Source organism: Narcine bancroftii, chromosome 5 (assembly GCF_036971445.1).
Source record: "Narcine bancroftii isolate sNarBan1 chromosome 5, sNarBan1.hap1, whole genome shotgun sequence".
In the NCBI taxonomy this organism is placed as follows: Eukaryota; Metazoa; Chordata; class Chondrichthyes; order Torpediniformes; family Narcinidae; genus Narcine; species Narcine bancroftii.
This window is the reverse complement of record NC_091473.1, coordinates 161,238,419-161,265,246: the sequence shown is the minus strand read 5'-3', so window position 1 is coordinate 161,265,246 and position 26,828 is coordinate 161,238,419. Positions and strand designations below refer to the sequence as shown.

The following is a 26,828-nucleotide window of genomic DNA, read 5'->3' as shown; positions in this document are numbered from 1 at the left end:
CAATACATTGCATCTGTTAGAAGAGCTGGAGAGAGAAACATCCCTCCCTTTCTACAAACCTGCGAGGCTGATGCATCCACTTCAGCTGTGCAATCTGCTCCATGTGCTGCAGCTCTGGTCCTTGAAGGTCTCACCACAGGAGAATTGCGGCGACGGTAGAACAGCACGTAAGCATGCCGAGCAACCACTTGACTCTCGTCCACTGCTGTAACTGTGCTGTCATCAAAGAGGCGCCAACCTGAGTGGTGAAAAGACCATAAGACAGGAGCAGAAATAGGCTATTGAGCCTGCCCCGCCATTTAATCACGAGCTGATCCATTTTCCCACCCAGCCCCATTGCCCGGCCTTCTCCCCATAACCTTTGATGCCCTGGCTAATCAAAAACCTATCAATCTCTGTCTTAAATATATTCAATTATCTAGCCTCCACAACCACCTGTGGCAACAAATTCCACAGATTCACCACCCTCTGGCGAAATAAATTCCTCTGTATTTCTTTTCTAAGCAGACACCCTTCGATCCTGAAGTTGTGCCCTCTTGTTCTAGACTCTCCCTGCAATGGGAAACAACTCTGTCTGTTCAACATTCACAATGTTCCAATGAGACTCCCTCCCCTCAATATCCCAAATTCCAATGAGTACAGGCCAAGAGCAGTCAAATATTCCTCAATCCTGGAAAAGAAGTCATAGAGCAAGCTTAGTTTACAACCTGAAAGTAATGACCACTTTCCCCATACACACAATGGGGGGCAACATGGGAATGGAGGGAGATGCTGTGTATGTAGCAATGGATACTTCTGCCATGAAACAGTGCAGTTTTGGAAACACGAATAAATAGTTCTTCAAACTTCAAACGAGGTTTCCACTTCACTCAACATCGCAAACAAAGGAAACTTCATTGTTGCTGATAGGTAACAGAAGGCCCTTTCATACAGTCAAAAAGCCCAAGTGTAAAGGCAGAGATTCTCTGTAGCCGGCTCCAAGGCGCCGGCTGCAATCCCTCTTGGGGAAGAATCATCGGCGGAGCACTGCCCTCTTCCGCCTAGCATGAATGTAATGCTGCTGCAAGTGGCTGGCTGGGGACGGGCTGATGACGTCGCAGTGACATCGTCAGTACATGACCCATCTCAGGGCAGGGTTGGCCAGTCGGGACAGACAGGGCCATGTGGGTTGTGACAGCCCACCCAGCACCTCACCAGGCTGCTTTGGCCTTCAGGGCCACTCATCAGTGCCAGCGGCTCAATACACGGCAGAGCAATAGCTGTCTACCTTACCCATAATATTCCATGCAGCTGTAACAGTTCTGGGAGATGCAGAGCAGTTCCACCTACATGGGGGATTATGGGTAACAAAGCCAGATATTGGTCAGCGTGTATGTATGGCATCATGGTACCATTAGCCATACCTCCTGAACGCCGCCTCAACACCCCAGCCGCCTCCATGGTGAAAGGGGACATAGGAGCAGGCTTTTGTGGACCTGCATGAAAAGGCAAGAAATACTTTTTCCATTCGGCTTTTAAGCCAGCCTCCATGAGGAGGCCAACTAAGAAAAGGCCTAGTGATACAGATATTGAGGCTTTTGTCAGGGGAAAAAAAAGAAGGATTTAAGTTATAGACAACTGTGACCAAGCAAATCCTTTGGGTACAAGGGATGTTGAGAGTACATTTAAGAGAGAAATCAGGACAAAAAGAGGACGAGGTAATGGTTATAACAAGGTAAAGCAGAAACCTTAGAGATTCAACTGCATCAAATGGTAACTAAGGAGAGAATAACAAGGTTTTAAATAAACATTTCTCATCTATTTTTACTTTGGTGTTTCAAGTGTATCCCAGAATATTTTGGGAAGTTAGGGAAGAATCAGAGATATATACATTATTGTTAGCCATGGTGAAGCACCAGAGTGCTTTTATATAAGCCTGACATTAGTAGTGGGAAATTTACTGGAAGCAATACTGAGGGACAGGACCAACATGTATGCACAGCATAGTGTTGTGCAGAGATGCATGGGCATGCTTGTGCACAAGAGATTGACTGGTAGGTGCATCAGATAATCAAGAGGTCAAATGAAATGTTGACCTTCACTGCCTAAGGGATGGAATTTAAGAGCAGGGAGGCTCTGCTGCTACTTTACAGGGTATAAGTGAGGCTGCACCTTTTGTATTGCATGCAGTTCTGGTCTCCTTACTGGAGAAAGGATATAATGGATTTGGAGGCAGTGCAGAGGTGGTTAACCAGATTAATATATCCTCAGAAGCTAAACAAGAATCAATCGCTTGGGACTACACTTGCTGGTTTAGAAGAGAGAGAAAGGAGTTTATAGACAGATACAAAATCATGAAAATAATAGAAAAGGTAGAAGCACGAAAGTGGTTTCCACTGGTATGAAAGGCTGGAACTGGGGAACATAGCCTCAAGTGGATTTAAGACACAGATGAAGAGATGCTTCTCCCAGAGAATGTGAATCTGGGGAATTCTCTGCTCTTGGAAAGAATAGAGCCTGCTTCATTAAATAGATTTAAGACACACATGATGTTTGCATGGTAGGGGAATCAAGGGTCATGGAGAGCTGCCAGATCAGACTCCTGCTCCTCTGTCTTTTTATGTTCTTATGTGGAAAGCCAAGGATTGAATAGAGTCAGCATGGCTTTCTGTGTGGGAATCTAGCAAGGCCTTTGGCCCAAGTCCCACATGGTAGGCTGGTCAGGAAGGTTAGATCACGTGACAGCCAGGCCAATGGAACCAGCTCAGTCAGCTTGATTGGCCAAGGATTGAATAGAGTCAGCTTAGACTGTTTCTGTGCTGTACAACCATGACTCTTAAATGACGAAGGAGGAACCAGTAGTCCAGGGGATGAGTGGCCCATTCCTGCTCCTCATCTGTATGAAAACCATGAAAACCACTGTGTTAGCACTGGTCATGCATTGATCTGGTAACAGCAGCATCACACTCCATAGTGAGCAGTGAGCTCATTATACACGGCTTCTTTAGGTAAAATGTTGTAGGAGTGAAACACGAACGTCTGGAAATGCTGCAATTGTAGTAAAAACACAAATGCTGGAGGAACTCAGCAGGTTTTGCAGCGTCCATAGGAAGAGAAGATATATTACCGATGTTTCAGGCCTGAGCCCTTCTTTAAGGTGCGTTAAAAAGCAGTCAGGCACCAGTATTGAAAGAGTGAGGTAAAGGAAAGAATGGCAAATGTACAGACCAACAAACAAAAGGTGAGAATTGGATATGATAAGAGAACAGAAGAGAGCAAAGGTGAGAATTGATTGGGAAAGGGGGGTGTTTTGGATCAGTGAACATAGACAGAGAGAAAAAGGGGGGAGAGAGAGAGAGAGAATTAAAGGAAAGGAGACAAAGGGAAAAATGGGGGGGGGAAGAAACTAACAGAAACCGGAGGTCGACGTTAATGCCATCCAGTAGGAGGGTACCCAGATGGAAGACAAGGTGTGGTTCCTCCAATTTGCAGGTGATCTCAGTCTTGTAGTGCACAAGACCATGGACAGACATGTCGGCAAGGAAATGGGATTGGAAGGGGGATTGAAATGGGTGGCCACTGGGAGATTCACTCTATTGCAGTGGTCAGAGCTGAGGTCCTCAACTAAGTGATCGCCCAGTTTGTGTGCAGTCTCTCTGATGTACAGTCTCTGTGATGTACACCACAATGGGTGCAATATGGTTGAATCTCAAGCTACAAATTGTCTACAGGATATGTCAGTGATTCTTCTCCCGGAGTGGGACAATTTAGTCCAGGGAATATCACAAGATTCAAGCAGATACAAATCACAATCTGTGGTTTGAACACAAGATCTGGGGAACACTTACCCACATCACTCCGCTGACTGTTCTTCTCATTAGGCAGGCGAGCGTAAGCAGTGTAGTGACCCCCAATCATCCCACCATAGTGGTTGATTACTGCATACAGATCATAGACAGGGGGTTGCCGGTCATCCTTTTGACCAATGCAGAACTTACTCAGGTCTAAATTCCTGTAAAGCAAGAAGAGTGATAGCAAGAAATTCTCACTTCAAATAATCAGGATGCACTCGACATTGTCTCATCAAGTTTGAGTAAAGTGATCAGATGGAGCACATAACATCAAACACTTACACGACATGTACAGCACAAGTTCAAGTAAAGAATCCTCGACATTGTCTCATCAAGCTATCCCACCCAACCATGAAATACAGCAACAGCTAACCAAGCAACCGACCTTTCATTTCAACAGAAAGGACAGCACCAAATTAGATTTTACAGCCATTGTCAACCTGCTTTTGGCTATGACCCCCTTAGGACACTGCTCAGAGTATATGGGCCCCCTTCCCTGTGAAGTAGTCAGGTTTAGTTGGTTTCTACCTTATTTCTCTCCTACTGACGACACAAGAAACATTTTATGATTTCAGTCTGTGGCCTTCCTGAAATGTGCTGAGGCCCCCGGGGTGGGGGTGACGCACAAGGCCCCTGTTGACAATGACTGAATTAGGAGACTGTTTTATGATCCTGAACCTGATCTGGAAGCCAGTTTGGCACTGCCCCTCAACCACATTATAGTAACCTTTAAGGTGAGAGTGGAAAGGAAATGTGTAAGTTTCGCATTGCCCCCATCCTATACCACATTATGTGTGGTGACCTCCAGCCCTGAAAGTGGACTTCCCCATAACATTCATGAGCCAATACATGCCCACTGGCCCAAATGCTTCCTTCTGAGATCTCTAATTATACAGTGAAAGGCAGGGAACAGTCAAGCACACAGTGGCTCCATTTGTGGTACGTACCGAATGGGAAACTCGACCATGTCGTTGATCTTGTCTCTCCAGATGAAATTACGAAAGGAAAAGCGTTTCAGTTGAATGATAAGTACATTCGGGAGCCACCATAACATCAGCTGCTTGGATGCCTCTCTGTGTTGCTTACATTTAGGACAGTACCTGCCACAGATCAGAGGTAGTATCAGTTCAGGCTCTGCACAAGGCAAGTGGAGCTTCAGCCCATTTTATGCCCTGTGTTGGGAGAATTGTTGCTATTACAGCAAATGCTGAGGACCCAAATCTTTCATCACTGCTCAATTCATAAAACACCCACGATTCTGTGGCCAGGCACAATTCCAAAGCTATCTACAAGTTTGCCAATGACACCAGTTGTCGGCAGAATCACAAACGGCAATAAGGAAGCGTACAGGAGGGAGACAGATCAGCTCGTTGAATGGTGTAATGACAACTGCCTCATGCTCACTGTCAGCAAAACCAAGGAGATGATGTGGACTTCAGAAGGAAGTCAGGGGAACACGACCCAGTCCTCATCGAGGGCTCAGTAGTGGAGAGGGTCAAGAACTTCAAATTCCTGGGTGTCATCATTTCTGAGGATCAGTCCCGGAGCAATAACAAAAAAAGCTCGCGAGTGGTTACACTTTGTGAGGTGTCTGAGGCAATTCAGTATGTCACCAAAAACTCTCAAAAACTTTTACAGGTGGACCGTGGAGAGCATTCTGGCCGGTTGTATCACTGCCTGGTATGGAGGCGCCAACTCTCTGGACAAAAATAAACTCCAGAGAGTTGTTAACTCGGTGTCTGACATCACAGGCACCAGACTTCACTCCATCGAGGACATCTACATAAGGTGGTGTCTTAAAAAATCAGCCTCTATCCTCAAAGACCCCCACCACCCAGGCCATGCCCTCTTCACACTGCAACCACCGGGAAAAAGATGAGCACTCATTGGCGCAAGGACAGCTTCTTCTCCGCTGCCATCAGATTCCTGAATTATCAAAGAACCAAAGACAATTCCTTACTTTTTTTGCACCATTATTTTTATATTTTTTTTATAGTAATGTTGTACGATGGTTATAATATGAATGTTTGCTCTATGACGCTGCTGGAAAACACCGAATTTCATGACAATAAATTCTGATTCTGACTTGGATTTCATGAGAGCAATCCACTCATTCGGGGAGATTACACTGAAAAAAATTATTCTTGGAACTTGGTGCCATTACCAAGGTCGACGTTTAGTCACGGGAGGTCACCTGTTTGGGAACTGCTAAATATGCCATCAAACACAGAATAGGAACTCTCCTTCAACTCACGATGCCCATGTTGAACCTGGAGTTAAATTAAACAAAATCCCTTCTGTTTGCACATGATCCACACCCCCCCATTCCCTGCAGTTTCAGGTGTCTTTTTAAATGTCTCAAAACCATCACAACTGTATCTGCTTCCATCAGCCACCCTCTCCTCCCTGGCAACCCATTCCAAGCACCTACCAAAAACTTTTCCTGTCACATCTCCTTTCCTCCCACATCACTTCAAACGTATGAACTCTAGAAGTTGATATTTCCGCACTGGGAAAATAAATTCTGACTGTCTAAACCATCTGTGCCTCTCATAATTCTATAAACTTCTATCAGGTCTCCCCTCAGCTTCTGACGCTCCAGAGAAAATCCCAAATCAGTCCATAAGACATCAGAGCAGAAGTAGGCCATTTGGACCATCGAGCCCACTCCACCATTGGCTTTTCAAATGCAGGTAGAGCCAGTGTCTTCGACTCCTTTCCAGTGGATATGCACATTCCTTCCAGATAGCCTCAACTCAAATGACATCAACATTGATTCGTCCAAACCCACTTCTAACCAGTTCTACTGTTTTCATCTGGTCTTCACCTACTCCTGTTCCGACTTTTTCTCTAACTTTACCCCCCCCTCCCTCTTCCAGTGGTCTCTCCATGAAGCAAAGGACCCACATGGGTTATGAGCTACCAGAAACTGGCTCATGTGAAGCATATATCGCAGAAGAGATTTGAGAGGGTACTGAGGACAAGAAAAGTTCCCGAAGGGACTTGGCCCTGAAGATTTCCTGATCACATTGGGGATGGATTGAACAGGAGTCTGTGTGGCTGCAGAGTCTGTGGGAGCGCTGGAGGTGAATCCATGGACACTCTGACTGAAGGGACTCTATTTTTCCTCTCTTTCCCTTTTATTGTAGGGGATGCCAGGCAACACTACTAGCAACTCTTTTCTGCCTTACAGCAGGCAGAAGGCAATTTCATGTAATATTGCATGCTCTGTACTATTACATAACAATAAGTAAATCTCGATCTGTATCTCTCCTACCTCTCCCACCTTCTGCCTACCAGCCTGTCACCTCTTAGGTCCTCACCAGTTTATTCCAACACCTTTTTTCCTCCTTGATATCATTACTAACAACTTTAGTCTTGATAAAGGGGCCAGACCTTTAAGACATTTGGAAAGAGATACAAATGTGAAAGATGTAAAAGGATATGGACCAAACACAGGTAAATGGGACGACCCCAAAGAGCCAATTTGGTAGCATGGAAAAGTTGGGTTGCATAACTTTGGCATAATGTCAGTGTTGACTGATGGCAGATGATACTTGTGGATCATCAAGGGGAAAGGAAGAAGCAAAACCTGAGCAGGGTTGACAGTGGGAATAACAGCCAAGGCAGGGGAATGCTCCTCTTGCAAAATGTGGGTCGTCATGGAAGCTGGCAATTTCATCAGTGAGAGGTACATCCAGCTGCATCTCCTGACAGGCTGAGCTAAGGAATTAGAGCTGGAGTTGGATGAACTCCGGATCATTCGGGAGGCAGAGGGCATGATAGACAGGAGTTATAGGGACACTATCACACCTAGGAGGCAGGAGGAGGGTAGATGGGTGACATTACGGAGAGGAAAAGGGTACAAGGAGGCAGTGCAGGGCACCCCTGTGGCCATCCCCCTCAATAACGTATATCATTTTGGATACTGAAGGAGGACATTTCAGGTCTCTGGCACAGAGCCTGGTCCTGTGGCTAAGAAGGGAAGGGAAGAGAAGAGGGGAGCTGTAGTGATCGGGAATTCCATAGTTAGGGGGACAGATAAAAGGTTCTTTGGAAGTGAATGAGTATCCGAGATGGTATGTTGCCTCCCTGGTGCCAGGGTCCGAGATATATCAGATCGTGTTCACAGCATTCTCAAGAGGAAGGGTGAGCAACCAGATGTCGAGGTCCATGTAGGGACCAAAGACATAGATAGGAAGGGTGAGGAGATCCTGCAAGGAGTGTTCAGGGAGTTAGGTGCTAGATTGAAGAGCAGGACCTCCAGGATAGGATTGCTACCCATGCCACATGCTAGTGAAGTTAGAAATAGGAGGATAATGCAGCTTAACACATAGCTAAAGACATGGTGTAGGAGGGAAGGCTTCAGGTTTCAGGATCATTGGGCTCTCTTCCAGGGAAGGTGAGACCTATTCCAGCAGGACGGTTTGCATCTGAACCGGAGGGGGATTTAATATCCTTGTGGATGGTTTGCTAGTGCTGCTCCAGTGGATTTAAGCTAGATATGGAGGGGGAGGGGAACCAGAGTGCCAGAGCAGATAGAGGTGTGGAGGAGGGAAAAGATGTGAAAATTGCATGCACCTTTAGAAGTCTATGGGTTGAATGTGGTGGAAATGTTCTCGGGTGCATCTATTTCAATGTAAGGAGTATTGTAGGAAAGGCAGACGAGCTTAGAGAATGGATTGGCACATGGAATTATGATATTGTGGTCATTAGTAAAACTTGGTTAAAGGGGCAGGACATCTGCTGCCTTAGATGGGATAGAATGGGGTGGGGGGGAATGAAAGGGGGAGGAGTGGCAATGGATGTTAGGGAAAATATCACAACTGTACTCAGGCAGGACAGACCAGAGGGCTCGTCCACTGAGGCTATATGGGTGGAGCTGAGAAACAGGAAAGATGAGACCACACTCACTGGATTGTATTATAGACCACCCAATAGTCAGCGAGAAATGGAGAAGCAAATTTGTGGAGAGATAGCAGACAGCTACAGGAAACACAAGTTGTGATAGTAGAAGATTTTAACTTTCCACGTATTGACTGGGACTCCCATACTGTAAAAGGGCTGGATAGCTTGGAGTTTGTCAAATGTGTTCAGGAAAGTTTTCTGAATCACTATATAGAGGAACCAACTAGAGAGAGTACAAGATTGGATCTCCTATTAGGGAAGGAAACAGGACAGGTGACAGAATTGTGTGTAGGGGAGCATTTTGGATCCAGTGATTATAATGCCATTAGTTTCAGTTTAATTATGGAGAAGAATAGGTCTGTGCCTTGGGTTGAGATTCTAAATTGGAAAAAGGCCAATTTTGAGGAAATGAGAAAGGATCTAGAATGTGTGGATTGGGAGGTTGTTTTCAGGCAAGGATGTGCGAGGGCCTTCAAAGGTGAAATTTTGAGAGTACAGTTTGTATGTTCTTGTCAGGATCAAATGTAAAATTAGAAAGTATAGGAAACCTTGGTTTTCGAGAGATATTGGGGAGATGTTTGGAAGAAGAAAGAGGTGTACAACAGGTGTAAGAACATGGAGCAAATGCAATGAAAACCTCAAGAAAGAAATCAGGAAGGCTTAAAGAAGACACAAGGTTGCTTTGGCAGACAATTGTGAAGGAAACTCCTAAGGGTTTCTATGGATAGATTAAGAGAAAAAGGATAGTAAGGGACAAAATTGGTCCCCTTGAAGATCAGAATGGTCAGCTTCATATGGAGCTAATACAGATGGGAGGGGTCTTAACTTTTTTTCCCCCATCAGTATTCACTCAGGAAAAGGACACAGAATCATGGGAAGTAAGGAAAATAAGCAGTGAGGTAATGGAACTGATGCAGATTAAAGAGGAGGGAGTGCTTGCTGTCTTGAAGCAAATAAGGGTAGATAAATCCCCCAGGACCTAACAATATATTCCCTTGAACCTTGAGGGAAGCTGGTGTAGAAATTGCAGGGGCTCTGGCAGAAATATTTAAAATGTTCTTAGCCACAGGTGTGGTCCCAGAGGATTGGAGAGTAGCTCAGGGTGTTTAAAAAGTAAGCCTGGAAATTATAGGCCGGTGAGCCTGATTTCAGTAGTAGGTAAATTATTGGAAGGTGTTCTAAGAGATCAGATATACAATTATTTGAATAGCCATGGACTGATTAGCAAGCCAATAAGGCTTTGTGCGTGGCAGGTCGTGTTTAACCAATCTTATAGAGTTTTTTGAGGTGATTACCAGGAAAGTTGGCGAAGGCAAGGCTATGGATATTGTCTACATGGACTTTAGTAATTACTTTGACAAGGTCCCACATGGGAAGTTAGACAGGAGGGTTCAAGCATTAGGTGCTTATGATGAAGTAGTGAATTGGATTTGATAATGGCTGGAAGGGAGAGGCCAGACAGTAGTGGTGGATGATTGTTTCTCAGATTGGAGGTCTATGACCAGTGGTGTGTCTCAGGGATTGGTACTGGGACCATTGTTGTTTGTCATCTATATCAATGTCTGGATGATAATGTGGTAAATTGGATTAGTGAGTTTGCAGATGACACTAAGAATGGAGGTGTTGTGGACAGTGAAGAAGGTTTACAAAGCTTGCAGAGGGATCTGGACCAGTTGAAAAAATGGCAGATTGAATTTAATGCTGACAAGTGTGAGGTGTTGCATTTTGGAAGGACAAACCAAGAAAGGACATACAGGGTTAATGGTAGGGCACTGAGGAGTGTGGCAGAACAGAAGGATCTGGGAATACAGATACATAATTTCCTGAAAGTGGCATCACAAGTGGATCGGGTTGTAAAGAGAGCTTTTGGCATTTTGGTCTCCATAAATCAAAGTATTGAATACAGGAGATGGGATGCTATGTTAAAGTTGTACACGACATTGGAGAGGCCAAATTTGGAACATTGCATGGTGTTTCGGTCACCTAATTACAGGAAAGACAACAATAAGATGAGAAAGCGTGCAGATAAGATTTACTAGGATGTTGCCTGGACTTCAGGAACTGAGTTACAGGGAAAGGGTAAACAGGTTAGGACTTTATTCCCTGGAGCATAGAAGAATGAGGGGAAATTTGATAGAGGTGTTTAAAATTATGAGGGGGGGGGGAGAAGGTAGATAGAGTAAATCAAGATAGGCTTTTTCTACTGAGTAAAAACACAAAATGATAGAGAAGCATTTTGTGATTTGCTTTTTCCACAGAGGGTAGGCAAAATACAAAACAAGAGGACACAGGTTAAGAATGAAAGGGGAAATATTTAGGGGGAACTTCTTCACACAGAGTGGTGGGGGTGTGAAACAAGCTTCCAGCTGAAGTTGTGAATGCAGGCTCAATTTTAACATTTAAGAGTGTGACAGATTATGCTGTGTTTATATTGCATATAGATATGTTTTGGGGGCAGGTTTTTCCAGTGTAGGTCACATACAAACACATTAAAACAGATCTTATTTAAAATGTTGGAGCCCTACCCCCTTAGGCCAGACAGGGTGGCTCCTGAGGGAGTGCCCAAGAAACTTCACTAATGGATTGTTGTTTTGAAAAGCGACAAATGAAAGAGATCGGAGGAGTCGTTCGGAACCACAGGCTGTCTGGGAGTGCAGCTTGCTGTTTAAGAGGGTCATGTGGTTTTGCAAACAGACAGAATTAAACAGGCTTTTTCTTTGAGAGAGAGAGAGAGAGAGAGAGAGAGAGAGAGAGAGATCAGTTCTACTGCTTTACAGTCAGCAGCAGCTGGGACTTGAACAGGACAAGCTGGCAAACTTGTGGATAACCCACATTTGAAAGATAGGTTGTGAGAGCTTAGTTCAGCCTGGTCAAAGCCCTTGTGGTTCATATAAGAGGAGAAGACTGGTGGCTGCCTAATGTTTCACTTGAAATAAGAGAAACAAAAAGGAACTCTGTAGTGACCCGAAACCAAGAGGTTATCATCGAGAAAACCCTGATGGGGAAAGTTTCTTTGGTAAGGCACTGATTAAAAGGAATCAGTTTTGTGGGTGTCCAGCGAACAGCAATCTGTCTGAAAACCAACAAGAACGTGCATGAGCGGTAACCATTTACTTTTCAAACACCAAATACTGTGCACAGTATAAGAATTGCCTGCAACCAGCTGTTAAGAGCTCAGAGGACCCCAAAACCCAGCAGCAATAGATATTCACCAAGACAAATGGTTAAACAAAGGTTGATTTTAATTATCTTTAAATATGAAAATAAAATCATACTTTAACTTAACTCTATTTACTTACTTAACCTAACTTACCGGTAACCCTCTTCTAATTCTAAGCACATGCGTATGTAATATGTTTGTAAGCTCAGAAAAGTTCTTTGGCTCACAGTCCAATCTCACTTCTCATTCCTCCAAGTTCACTGGTTACAGGCAATTCTTATACTGTACACAGAATTTAACATTTATAAAGTTCACCAGGCTTTGGTGCTTGAAAGGTAAATGGTTACTGCTCAGGAAGGTTCTTGTTGATTTTCAGAGAGAGATTTGTTGTTCCAGGACATCCACAACTGATGTACTTCCATCAACCACTCCAGTGTCTTGTTGATGAAACTTGCCCCATCAGGTTTCTCTAGATGATAACTTCTTTCTTTCAGGTAATCACAGAGTTCCTTTTTTGTTTCTCTTATTCCAAATGAAACATTAGACAGCCAGTCCTCTCCTCTTGCATGAACCACAAGGGCTTTGACCAGGCCATCTTATAAAATCCGGCATTCTACAACCTTGCGAGTTTGTCGTGTTCCAGTCCCAGCTGCTGTCTGCTGGCTGTAACACTGTATAAGTCATCTCTGTATCTCTCTCTGAGAGAAAGCCTGTTTGACTCTCTCTGCTTGCAAAACCACATGATTCTCTTACAACAGCAAGCTCTCTTCCAGACAGCAGCGGCTCCGACATGCTCTTTCATCTTTTGGCCTTTGTAAACAACAATCCATTAGTGAAATCACTTGAGCACCCTTCAAAGCTCTTGCAGAAGATCTGAGGCCCCAATATGTCTAGCATGGGGCAGAGCTGCAGTATTTCAAATAAGATCTGTTTTAAAGTGTTTGTATGTGACCTACTCTAATTTTATCTCCCAAAAACATATCTATATACTCTGTCACACAGTGAACTTGGAGGAATGAGAAGTGAGATTAGACTGTAATTAAAGAACTTATCTAAACTTACATACACGTTACATACATGTGCACTTAGAAGTAGAAGGGGGTTAAGTTAGGTTAGTTAAATTTATAGTGATAAGTTAAAGTGTTATTCTGTTTTTGTGTTTAAAGATAATTAAAAGTATCTTTTGTTTAAGTAACCATCTTTCTTGGTGAATATCTATTGTTGCTGGGTTTTGGGGTCCTCTGGGCTCGTAACAAGAGGAATTTGGAAAGTACATGGATGAGGAAGGATTGGAAGGCTATGGATTGGGTGAAGGTCAGTAAAACTTGGCAAAATAAAATGGGTTCAGTACAGACCAGAAGGGGCCTATTTCCTTGCTGTAATGTTCTATGTTTCTATGGTTCTTGGGTGACAAGGATATTGTTTGGTCCAAGCTGATGCCTTACCAAGCTTCTTCGGGTGCCAGCACCTCTGGTTTAGTGAAGAGATTCAGACATTGCTCCAGTGTAAAATAACCAGCCTTGTCTGCCTCGTTGGCTGAACTAGGATCTTCAACATACTCCAGTTCCTTAGATTCCACTAAGACGTACTCCTTCTGCCGCTCATTATTTTTCCACACCATTGCTAAAGATACATTATCTGGAAGTTCCAATGGAGCATCCCCTAACAGGAGGGAAACAGAATGATTGAAAAGGCTTTGAACAGCTTTGAGTAAATATTAAATAAACAATTACACTCTGCTATGCTTTCTTTTCAGCTGCACTGTTCACATTAGGCTTTCTCACACCATTGCAGAGTCAAAGAACTTCTTGAAATGTACTGATGATAGGATTGTAAAAAGAAAAGCACCCCGCAGTACAGCCCCACCACAACTCCCAATTGAGGATTCATGTGGAAAAAATATTATTTCCAAATTTAAACCACTGGCATCCTTTGCGTTTGGCTTGTGTGTTAGCTGCTTCAGAATCACTGGTTGCCAGAATAAAAGATAGGACAGTAAATTTTGAAAAGGATAAAAATTTAGACTCAGACAACACAGAGACAAATGTGAGAAGGGCGGTGAACACAGAACTGGACTATATATTTAAATGCATGCTGTACACTAAGTTAGATGATCTTAAAAGCACAGTTAGAAATTGGCAGGTACAACCTTGTAGGCATAATGGTGACATGGCTGTAGAAGGATCACAGCTAAATGTGCAATGATACACATCTATCGAAAAGACAGGCAGGCAGAGGTGGTTTGGCTCTGTTGGCAAAAATGAAATCAAATCCTCAGTGAGAAAGTATGCAGAATCCTTGTGGTAGAGTTGAGAAACTGCAAGGGTAAAAGACCCTGATGGGAGTTAAATGCAGGGCTCCAACAGCAGCCAGGAAGTAGGGTACAAATGACAGCAGGAATTGAACAAGGCACATGTGAAAGGCAATGTCATGGTGGTCAGCAGTATATGGCACTGGATCTCAAGAGAAAGGATTTGTGGAATGTCTAAGAGACGGCTTTTTGGAGCAGTTTGCGGTTGAGCCCTCTGGAGTAAAAGTAATTCTGGATTGGGTGCTAGGTGGTGAACCAGATTTGATCAGGGAGATTGAGGAACCATGAAGAAGCAGTGATCACAATATGACAGACTTCACCCTGCAGTTTGAGAGGAAGAAACTAAAATCGGATGTGAAGGTTCTACAGTTGAGTTCAGGTAACCACGTTGGCAGGAAAGAGGAACTTGCCAAAGTTGATTAGAAGGGGACTCTAGCAGGAAAGATAGTGGAACAGCAGGGCCAGGAATTTCTGGGAATAATGCGGAAGATGCAGGATTGTTTCAACCCATAGAAGATAAAACATTCTAAAGGAAGGCCGAGGGAATCATGGCCGACAAGGGAAGTCAGACAGCATAAAAGCAAAAGAGAGGGCAGATGGTATTGCAAAAATAAGTGGGAGCTGGGAGGATTGGGTTGCTTTTAAAACCCAGCAGAAGGTAACAATAAAAGGAATAACGGGAGGCAAGATGAATGATGAAAGTAATCTAGCCAATAACATCAAGGAGGACGTCAAATGTCTTTTCAGATCTCTGAAAAGGAAAAGAGAAGACATCGCATCACTGGAAAACGATGCTGGTGAAGTGGTCATGGGGAACAAAAACTGGCAGATGAACTGAATGAGTATTTTTGCATCAGTCTTCACTGTGGAAGATACCAGTGACGTGCCAGAAATCAGAATTTATCGTCATGAAATTCGGTGTTTTGCTGCAGCATCACTGGAAGAATAATAATAGGTAGTACACAAGAAGTGTACTTTGGTTCACAAAATTATTGATTGTTCAGAGAGACTCGGGCAGAAGTGAGTGTAGCTGCTATTGCTGAGAAGGTGCTCAGGAAGCTCAAGGGGTGGAAGGTGGATAAGTCACCTGGGCTGGATGAACTACATTCCAGATATCACTTCATTCTTGGAGAGGTAATGGACAGGAAATTATGGACTGGTTAATCTGACTTCAGTGGTTAGCAATAATCCAGAGTCCATTTTTAAGGATTTAGTTTCGGAGTACTTGAAAGCAAGAGGTAAATAGGCAAAAATCAGCATGGTTTCCTTCAGGGGAAATCTTGCCTGATTGAGTTCATGAGGAAGTAACAAGCAGGATAAACAATGGAGAGTCTGCAGATGTTGTTTTCAGATGGGCTTTGATGAAGCTGCTAAACAAGATCAGACTCTGGGATTTGATGGGTAGAAGGTAGAGGGGGCCTTTTCTGGCTGGCTGCTGGTGACCATTGGTGTTCTGCAGGGGTCAATGTTAGGTCCGCTGTTTTTCATGCTGTAGATAAATGGTTTAGGTGAAGGAATTAATGGCTTTGTGGCCAGGTTTGTGGATATTACGATCAGTGGAAGGGTGGGTAGTGTTGAGGAAGTAGGGAGTCAGCAGAAGGACTTGGATCGGTTGGGGAAATAGGTAAAGAAGTGGCTAATGGAATACAGCGTAGGGGAGTGTGCAGGCATGCACTTTGGTGGAAGGAATAAAGGGATAGACTATTTTCTAAATGAGAGAATTCAAAAAGCACAGGCTCAAAGGGACTTAGGAGTCCTCACGCAGGATTTCCTAAAGGTTAACTTGCAGGTTGGTAGGGAAGCCAAATGCAACTTAGGCATTCATTTTGAGGGGACTACAATATAAAGGCAAGAATGTAATGCTGAGGCTTCACAGGCATTAGTCAGATCACATTTGGAGTATTGCTGGCAGTTTCCCTTAAACATTTCATCTTTTACCCTTAACCCAGGTCCTCTAGCTCTCTCAACCAGCCTCAGCGGGTGCTTGCATTTACCCTATCTATACCACACAAAATCTTTGGACTGGAAGGCAATCTAGGATTATGGGGAAAAGGCATTCAAGTGGAGGTAAAGATCCCATTTGAGGTTTATAGAAGTCAACAGCATTTTCTACTATCCATTATCACTGATCATATTCCACTGCTTTTCCAGTAGCCAAAAAATATTTATCCATTCCTTTCTGAAAGTCACAATTAAATCCAATATCAACTACACCTTCAGTATACTCATTCCGGATATAATTACCTAATGTGTAAAGTTCTCTCACGTAACATTGTTGGAGAATTTTTGAAACTAGAAGCCCAAAGTCACAGACATCTGCAATTGGAACACTTGCAATATATCATGACTCGAGTTACCGTGTGACACACCAAAATGCTATTCACAGTTCAAATTCTATGAGAAGAGGCCATATCCAGGACAATATTGGAGGCTGCAAGCCAGGGAAAGGAAACTAAAAAAAATTAGTACAAAGGAGAGTTTCCATTAACATGTTGGATCAGCTACTTTGGCTTGCCCATCCAGTTATTGGTTTACTATGTGATAAATAAATTCTAAATCCCCATGATTATGTGCCAGGACCTGCATCACCAGGCAACTAATCTCAAACAAACAGAGGAGAACTTCAGAGTGCAATACCAAGTTATTGTTTGATTAATTAGTCATTACTCCACCAAACAGATGTCTTTTTAAATATGACAAACCCAGGTTTTGGTGAAATGCTCCAGAATTTTATCCTAATAAGGATAAGCATCTGACTCAGCCTCATATGATCTACTCTATATTATCTCCTTTTATATAAAGAGATAGAACATTACATTACACCACAGGTACAGGCCCTTCGGCCCATGATGTTGTGCTGACCTATATAAACCTACTCAACAATAAATTGGCCAAATTACACTCTCAGGCTAACTGTGGCTCATTACCCATTTTAAAGTGGTCCGTTAGAACATGGTCTCTAACAATAAATTCCACTCTTAGTTTCAACACTAGATGTCACTGGCATTTTGAACAACTATGAGTCATTGCAATGTTACTCATCGATTAAAACGTTTACCTCAATTGATTAAACATGGCAGAAGGGAAAAGATGGAAAATAGCAAGAGAGTGCCGAAAACTTCAGATGCAGTGGAAAATTAAAACTTTTTCCATTGGGGAAGTGTGTTTATTTGATTTGCTAGGAATCTATCAACTTTCATAGCCTTTCAAATCATTAATGTGGACACTTGGGCCATGAACTGCATTCCCAGAGTTGTGGAGAAATGTTGGAGACGGCCTTGTCCCTTTCTTGATCTTTTCTCCTGTATTTTTTGTGCACCCAGCTCTTTATTTTTGTATGAGTTTTTAAAAGTTTTACTGTATTCATTTAAAGAGTTGCAGATACAGAAATGCCAACAGAAATGTGAGCACATCAATAAACTACTATACTGTAATGTCAGCAGTTAAACTATTCGGTCGTATCGCTTAGTTATTTTGATAGAAAATTAATTTTGGATGGCACAGTGGTTTTCTGATCTAAAAACACCATTTTTCGTGTTGTGTAACTGATTGAAAACTGCCAGGATTAATATTGTTTGGCCTGTGATCCTTATATTTTTCTCTATGTGGCCCACAACCAAAAAAGTTTGGCCACCCTGATCTAAAGCTTCCCTACCTCACACCTACAACCCCCTATTTTTCTGGCATCCATGTGCTTGTCTAGTCTTTTAAATTTCCCTATTGCTCCTGCTTCCACCACCTCTGCTGGCAATGCATTCCAAGTGCCCTCTCTGTAAAAAAAAACTTACCCCTGATGTCCATGTTAAACTTTCCTCCCCTCACCTTGTACAGATGTCCTCTGGTATTTGCTACTCTTGCTCTGGGAAGCAGGCATTGGCTGTCCATCCTATCTATTCCTCTTATAATCTCAGAAACCTCTATTAAGTCACCTCTCATCCTTCTTCACTTCAAAGAGAAAAGCCCTAGCTCTGTTAATCTTTCCTCAGAAGCAAAGGAGATAACCCACAAGATGGTAACCATGATAGCAGACCAGTGAGGGGCTTTGCAGCTGAAGAACACAGGTGGTGGGGCTGATGGTAACTCGAAGTGAGGAACTCACACAGGCTGCAAGCGACTGCAATCAAAGGACTCAGACAAGGCTGTGGTCCTGATTGTGCTGCAAGTTTGGATCTGAAGCTTGAGTTACCAATGGTTTGGACTGGAATCTGTGTGGTTGGGGAGGCTACGGGAGTGCTGGAGGGGAATTAATGGACTCTCTTTTGCTTCTTTCTCCAACTAGAAGAGATGCCCAGCAATTTTTGCTACAGTGAATCTGTCTGTATTACAACAGACTAAAGCAAATTTTGTGTAATATTACACCTGTTTTATTACATGACAATAAATGAATTTTGAATATCTGAAGCTTCCACATCCTCGTAATGAGATGACCAGAGCTGAACCAACATTCCAAGTGTCACCTAACCAGTTTTAGAGAGCTGCAACAATACCCCCAACTCTTCCTCCAATTCATTCCTCCGACTAATGAAGCCCAGCATACCACAAATCTTCTTAACTACCCTATCAACCTGCGTGGCCACCTTGATAGATCTGTGGATTTAGACCCAAATGCCTCTCTGCATTTCCACACCATTAAGAATCCTGCCATGAACCATATGCTCAAGTTCAAATTTGACCTTCTAAAATGTATCTCTTCACACTTATCCAGATTTAACTCCATCTGCCTCTTCTCCACCCAACTCTGCATCCTGTCTATATCCTGTGGTAACTTACAGCAAATTTCTACACTATCTACAGCACCTCCAACCTTCATGTCAGCTGCAAATTTATTGACCCATCTTTCTAATTCTTCATCCAGGTCATTTAGAAGAATCAAAAAAGAGCAGAGGTTCCAAGTTCATCACATCTCCAACACTACCATCATCAATTTTTGTTACTTCCTCAAAAAAACTCAATTAGGCTCATGAGGCATGACCTTCCCCTCACAAAGCCATGCTGATTATTCCTGAGCAGACTAGGCTTCTCCGAATGCTCATAAATCATATCCCCAAGAATCCTCTCCAATAGTTTGCACACCACTGACGTATGACTCAGGATTCTCCCCATTACCTTTTTTTTTAAAACAAGGAGACTACATTTACCATTCTCCAATTCTCCCTTGTGGCCAGCGTGGAAGCAAAGATAATTTCCAACGCTCCAACAATCTCTTCCCTCACTTCTTTTGGTAGCCTTGGGTATGTCCCATCAGTCCCAGGGACTTTTCAACCCTAATATTTTTAAGAAGATCCTGAACATCCTCTTTCTTAACCTCATCTTGTTCCAGCATGCAAACTTGTTCCAGCACACAAGCCTGTTCCATACTGACCTGACACTGTGCAAGGTCTCTGGTGAACATTGAAGCAAAGTATTCATTTATGACCTTCCCTCCCCTCCTCTGTCTCCAGGCACACGTTGCCTCCTTTATCCTTAAGCAGTCTTATTTCACTCTAGTGTTTGGAATTTGGAAAAATAGAACCTCAAATCCTTCCAACAACATGATTCTGGTCAGAATCATGATTCATATTTTTCATTCCAGTTACTGCCTACCTTTTATATGGTTAGACTTGATGGTAATGTGGAGAGAAAATAGGGTTTATGTTAACTGGGTGCTTGATGGTTTCTATGGACTTGGTGGGCTAAAGAACTCATATCTCTGATGTATGGTTTTATGTTACCAGCACTTGGTCATAGTTTCAGATTTCGAGCATTCACGGTTTTTTTGGTTTTCATTTACAATAGACCTTGACTCCAGTTTTTAAGCACCTATTCATTTACTCCCATTCATAACTGAACCTTAGATTGCTAAGTCTAATAGGAATTATGCACTGTCCACAAAGCCAATACTTAGAAGAAAATGCTCTTATCACATGGTGCAGGTAAATGCAAACATTCTGACTAATGTAACACAGGGACTTTCTTGATTACAGCACAACTGAAGTACAGAAATTCAATTTCAAGCAAATCTGAAATCTGAACTTTTCAAGATGGGAAATCTAGTTAGAGGAGTTATGAAAGAGGGAATAACAGCTAGTTAATTCAATAGCCATCCAACCATGAAAAAATGCTTCCATGCAACCTCACTGCAGTCATCAGACATTGTGTCTTTAAGAACTCAGCCTCTGGTCCATAGCAGGTCATTTCCATATGCTTTGGAAGTGAACAAGGCTATTTTTTATTGATTGATTGACAGTTGCAAAATGTTTTATCGAAACACAACATCCATTGACACTTTAAGGCTTATCGATTGTGTACCATTATAACCATGCGGGGGAAGACGATGGTCATGTTTATCAACTCCTATGGAAATTGTTAATTCTGACCCACAGAAAATTGTCTCTGGATGTACAGAAATTCTCAGGAGTGAAACAGTCTGTGTTTATCCAAATTTACAAAACAAGGAAATTAAACATTGAATCAAAAACACTTTCACTATTTTGTGTACAGTTTTTGCATTAGCAAAGGCCACAGGTGTGTATCGGGGTGAAGAACACCAAGTCAGTGTATAGACATTTAGTAATTCTCTTTCATTGAATCTTGAAACTTGTCACATTTGATCAAAACAGCTTGAATTTTTGTCTTTCAGTTGAACTAAAACATTGGGTCAGAAACAGAGCACTTCAGTGAATGGGTTGTCTTGCTCTCAGGTCGACTTTGTGTAATGTGTGGATGGAAAAGCCCTGATGAAAATGCTCCCCCAGGTCTTGGAGACTTTCTGCAACAGGTGCCACTGATATTGTTTGATGTTCTTTAGCATGGAAACCTTCCCTTTTGTCGGTTTTCTAACCAGATGGGCAACAAGAATTCACGGAAACATTCCCATCTCCCAAGTGTCCCCAATTCACAGGCGATGGAATGAAATGAAGGGGATATTAATTATTACAGCAGATATTAGGCCAAGAGAGCAGCGTGAGCTTCTAGATCAGCCATTCTCAACAGGGGCCCTGGGGACCACAGTACATTTAGGTAAAAGCATTGTTTTCTTTTCACCTCACATAATTTTTTATGTAGTCGGTAGGTCAAAGCTTGACTGCTCCACAGGGCAGAGGGGCCATAAATTTTGAGCAGTGTCTGAGGGAGGGGATATAGCTGAAAAAAGTTGAGAATGGCTGTTCTCGATAAGAGAAGATGAATGTATTTGGAAGGGGTGTCACTACAGGGTGTGTCTACAGCAATTTATCTGAGGTAACTGGATTAAATCAGACAAGCTCAGAATGACCAATGTTCCCAAAATAGCAGCACTTGTTCTACATTTCAAAACAGACACTTGATATTTGCAACCTGGTTTTGTATAGCAGTTGTTAAAAAAAAAAATCATACCACACACATGATCAATTAGTCATATCTGGAGGACCTGCTAAAAGGGCAGAGCCACACTTCTTTTCAACTCACCTTTATCTTCCATTTTTTGCTCTTTGTTTGATGGGTCAATGAGTTTGATGTAAAATTGCTGAGAGTGAAAATGCATAGATGTAGATGGCTGCTGGTAACCAGGGATTGCAGCTGTGGAGCAAGAGAATAAGAGAAATCATACGAGAGTGAAAACTATCAAGTTTACTGGCATTTCTTAAAAAGAGACGAAGAGCCCACTTCACAGAATAAAAGGTGCAGAGTATCCATTCAGGTGTTTGAGCCTGCACCACCACTCATGGTTCATTATGCAATCTCCATACCCCCTTTACAAACTCAACTCTCTTTTGATAGCATCAAACAAACTGGTCTCAATATTTTTCTGTGGTAGGGAGCTCCTAAAGGCTAAGTTGTGACACCTTGTTTGAGACATTATTCTTGTTTCTAACCCATCTAGTCTATTCAGAATTTTACATTTCTCAATAAGATTACCCCCATTTTTCTAAATTCTAATGAGTATAACCCAAGTTCAACCACTCATTCTTCAGAATGTCAGTCCCGCCATCCCAGGGATCAGTCTGGTAAACCTTTGCTGCATTTTTTTTTCATACAGCATGGTAGAAGCCAATTCCGGCCATTTTAACCTGTGTCACCCAATTACAACCTTGTATGTTTTGAAGGGTGGGAGGAAACTGGAACACCAGGAGGAATATGCAAACTCCTTACAGACAGCGCTGGATTTAAATCCGGGACACTGGCACTGTAATAGTGTCACATCAACTGCTACACTATCCCTGCTGCCCCTCAATTTACAAGAATGCCTTCCTCAGATTATGAGAGCAAAACCGTATGCAATGCTCCAGGTGTCGTCTCACTGTGACCTCCTTGCGTCTATATTCAAACCTTTTGCTATATATGACCAGCATGCCATAGCTGGGTCCAGCTGGTGCTGCTTGTGAGCTTTGTCTCGGTTGGTGCTTCTACATTCAAAATTTCTCGGAATAAGGGTGGCAAGGTTGGCGGAGCAGTTAACGCAATGCCTTTACAGCACTAGCGATTGGGACCGGACCGGGGCTTAAATCCTGCACTGTCTGTAAAGAGTTTGTACATTCTCCCAGTGTCTGCGTGGGTTTTCTTTGGGGGGTTCCAGTTTCCTCCCATGGTTCAAAACATACCAGGGGTGTAGGTTAATCGAGTGTAAATTGGGCAGCAAGGACTTGTAGGTCAAAATAGCCTGTATGTCTAAATTAATAAAGGCCATGTAAAAAGGCTGCTCAGCTTTTGAGTACATCATATAAAGATGACCACATAATAACTAGAAAGTAGTTTCCAAGTTTGCCAAAACCATCTTGCAAGTTCTCTCAGAAAGACTTCCAGAAGATTCTTTAATCAAACTAAAAGGATCATCAGTGTATTGTGGTGAATGGTTGGTCAACAGTGTATAATGAAGGGAGTTACCCAAGGTTAAGAATACTTGTCCTTTGTTCTTTAATCTATTTTTTCACTTGGCAGATGCAGAATTTAAATGATAACCTGGCTAAATGCACTAACTATTGAATGAGATCACCACATGAAAAATAAAAGCAGCAAAAGATTTGCAAGGAAAATGTGAGCTACTTGTGGAGTGCAATGGGTTTTAGAAACAAAAGAGCCTGCAATCAAATTACATTGGTATGGTACTAAGATTGAAGACAGGTTTGTCACTTCAATATTCCAATTTATATTGAACCCTGGAATCGATAAGACGTTTATACAAATCTACACCGAGAGTTCATGAAATTGATAACCCACATAGAGAATGGGGAGATATGGACGCAAGGAACAGAAAGGTAGCTGATCAAGAGATGAGCATTCTGGAAAATTGAGTTATAGATAGTGAAGAATGTTGTCAAAGGATACAGAAAGATATTGATCAATTGGCAATATGGGGAAAGGAATAGCAGATGGAGTATAATCAAGACAAGTGTGAGGTATTGCAATTTGGGAGACAACTATTCTTCTTCTTTGGCTTGGCTTCGTGGACGAAGATTTATGGAGGGGTAATGACCACGTCAGCTGCAGGCTCGTTTGTGGCTGACAAGTCCGATGCGGGACAGGCAAACACAGTTGCAGCGGTTGCAGGGGAAAATTGGTGGGTTGGGGTTGGGTGTTGGGTTTTTCCTCCTTTGTCTTTTGTCAGTGAGGTGGGCTCTGCGGTCTTCTTCAAAGGAGGTGGCTGCCTGCCAAACTGTGAGGACCAAGATGCACGGTTTGAGGCGATATCAGCCCATTGGCAGTGGTCAATGTGGCAGGTACCAAGAGATTTTTTTAGGCAGTCCTTGTACCTCTTCTTTGGTGCACCTCTGTCACGGTGGGTAGTGGAGAGCTCGCCATATAATACGATCTTGGGAAGGCGATAGACCTCCATTCTGGAGACGTGACCTACCCAGTGCAGTTGGATCTTCAGCAGCGTGGATTCAATGTTGTCGGCCTCTGCCATCTTGAGTACTTCGATGTTAGGGATGAAGTCGCTCCAATGAATGTTGAGGATGGAGCGGAGACAACGCTGGTGGAAGCGTTCTAGGAGCCGTAGGTGATGCCGGTAGAGGACCCATGATTTGGAGCCAAACAGGAGCGTGGGTATTACAACGGCGCTATATACACTAATCTTTGTGAGGTTTTTCAGTTGGTTGTTTTTCCAGACTCTTTTGTGTAGTCTTCCAAAGGTGCTATTTCCCTTGGCGAGTCTGTTGTTTATCTCGTTGTCGATCCTTGCATCCGATGAAATGGTGCAGCCGAGATAGGTAAACTGGTTGACCGTTTTGAGTTTTGTGTGCTTGATAGAGATGTGGGGGGGGGGGGGGGGGGGCTGGTAGTCATGGTGGGGACCTGGCTGATGGAGGTCCTCAGTTTTCTTCAGGCTGACTTCCAGGCCAAACATTTTGGCAGTTTCCGCAAAACAGGACATCAAGCGCTGAAGAGCTGGCTCTGAATGGGTAACTAAAGCGGCATCGTCTGCAAAGAGTAGTTCACGGACAAGTTGCTCTTGTCTCTTGGTGTGAGCTTGCAGGCGCCTCAGATTGAAGAGACTGCCATCTGTGCGGTACCGGATGTAAACAGCGTCTTCATTGTTGAGGTCTTTCGTGGCTTGTTTCAGCATCATGCTGAAGAAGATTGAAAAGAGGGTTGGTGCGAGAACGCAGCCTTGCTTCACGCCATTGTTAATGGAAAAGGGTTCAGAGAGCTCATTGCTGTATCTGACCCGACCTTGTTGGTTTTCGTGCAGTTGGATAACCATGTTGAGGAACTTTGGGGGGCATCCGAGGCGCTCTAGTATTTGCCAAACCCCTTTCTTGCTCACGGTGTCGAAGGCTTTGGTGAGGTCAACAAAGGTGATGTAGAGTCCTTTGTTTTGTTCTCTGCACTTTTCTTGGAGCTGTCTGAGGGCAAAGACCATGTCAGTAGTTCCTCTGTTTGCGCGAAAGCCGCACTGTGCTTCTGGGAGAACATTTTCGGCAACACTAGGTATTATTCTATTTAGGAGAATCCTAGAGCAGATTTTGCCTGCAATGGAGAGCAGCGTGATTCCCCTGTAGTTTGAGCAGTCTGATTTCTCGCCTTTGTTTTTGTAGAGGGTGATGATGATGGCATCACGAAGGTCCTGAGGTAGCTTTCCTTGGTCCCAGCAGAGCTTGAAAAACTATAAGGGGAAAGTAAACAGCAAATAGCAAGACCCTACAGGGGAATTTTGGGCTGGAGCATTGGAGGCTCAAGGGACACTTGACTCAAGTTTATAGAACTATGAAAGGGTGGAAATGTCACAACACTCAAGAGCATTGCTTTAAGGTGAGAGAGGAAAGTTTAAGGGAGTTATAAGGCAACTTTTTTTTCTAGTAAATGACAGGTGCCTGGAGCGTAGTCGGGGGTGGGGGCCGTGGAAGTAGATATGAGAATGATGTTTAAGAGGCCTTTAGATAGGCACAATAATGCAGGGTTGTGTTGGGAATGGAGGCTTATGAATCATGTGCAGGCAGATGGAATTAGTTAAATTTGGCACAATGGACAGCATTGATATCATGGACAGAAGGGCCTGTTCTGGGCTGCACTATTGCAAGTTCTACGAATGATGCTTATCCCCTTGTCTAGTAATCAACTCACTTTCAGCTATTGATCATACACCACTCATTCCACCCTCTAGGTCACCATCCCAATGGACAACCTCAAAAGTAGGTGCAAATAACTTAGCATAGAACACAAGGTTCACTGGAACACAAAATGTACTGGAAATATTCAATGTCTCAGATGCAGCCTGAGCTATCAGATTTTCAGTTTTTATTCCAATAATTGAGGTCTGCCTTTACTGCTACTGTGTTCAAACTCAAACAAAAAGCTTCAAACTCTCACATGGTAAAAGCTGCACATCACCTCAACTCCATAGGAAACAGCATGAACATTGAGACAGCCTTTCCTAATTCCTGCTGTTCTTGGGCTTGTGTCTCGCCTCAGAGGTGGAGTGTAACTACTCTGTTATGTACCATCCTGATCAAGAGGGATTTGCTAAGAGTTCAAAGCCTACCTTCAGGCTTTGGAGCTTTCTCATAAGAGGTTTCTTTCTCACGTCCCAAGTGTTCCTGTGATTCTGAGCGAAATTCTGAGAATCCAGAGTCAGAGCTGTGAATAGAATCTCTCTCTCTGCTTGGTAAGCTCGGCCCCTTCAAGAAAGCAGAGGCCAGGAGAGGCTCGGACACAGAGCTGGTTATTTGTGCACGGTGTACAGGCCTGAAGTCTTTCTCCTGAACTTCCGAGGACAGCTTTCCATCTCCAATCTCAGAGCAGGGATTGGTTCCAACGCTGGGTTGCACATTGTCCATCTTTGAAGGGGGTGGTTCTGGTGAGATTCGACCTGGTTGGAAGGGGGGCTGGAACACATTAACAGAATACCTGGAGCGGAATACAATGCAAGAATGTTGTTAACCTGTCATTTCCAGGCATCTACATTGTATCATGGCTTCTAACATGGGACACAAAGTCACTTGCTCTAACATGGCTCTGCAGTATTTGTCCTTTTGCACCATAAATCCCAATGCTTTTGGAAAGACACCACCTATCACGACTCAACAAGCAAAACCAAAATTCTCATCCCCCACTATGATTTGTTTTGCCCATTATCCGAGCTCCTAGTCTTGGGTTGACTGGTTCTAGACCCTCTCAATGTAAACACTTTCTCCTGTTTTCTTTGGTAAACCTTCTCATACTA

At 43.2% G+C, this 26,828-nt stretch overlaps 1 protein-coding gene across 1 annotated transcript in view; it reads right to left on the bottom strand.

Moving 5' to 3' along the window:
- usp19 (ubiquitin specific peptidase 19) overlaps positions 1-26,828 on the bottom strand; it is a 214,086-nt gene that overhangs the window by 15,947 nt on the left and 171,311 nt on the right. The window contains exons 43-48 of the mRNA XM_069942399.1: positions 26,148-26,512; positions 21,635-21,745; positions 13,344-13,560; positions 4,778-4,930; positions 3,828-3,991; positions 60-238 (exon numbers count right to left, since the gene is read on the bottom strand). Of these exons, the coding sequence (XP_069798500.1) occupies positions 60-238; positions 3,828-3,991; positions 4,778-4,930; positions 13,344-13,560; positions 21,635-21,745; positions 26,148-26,512 (1,189 nt within the window). The remainder of the gene's footprint in view (positions 1-59; positions 239-3,827; positions 3,992-4,777; positions 4,931-13,343; positions 13,561-21,634; positions 21,746-26,147; positions 26,513-26,828) is intronic.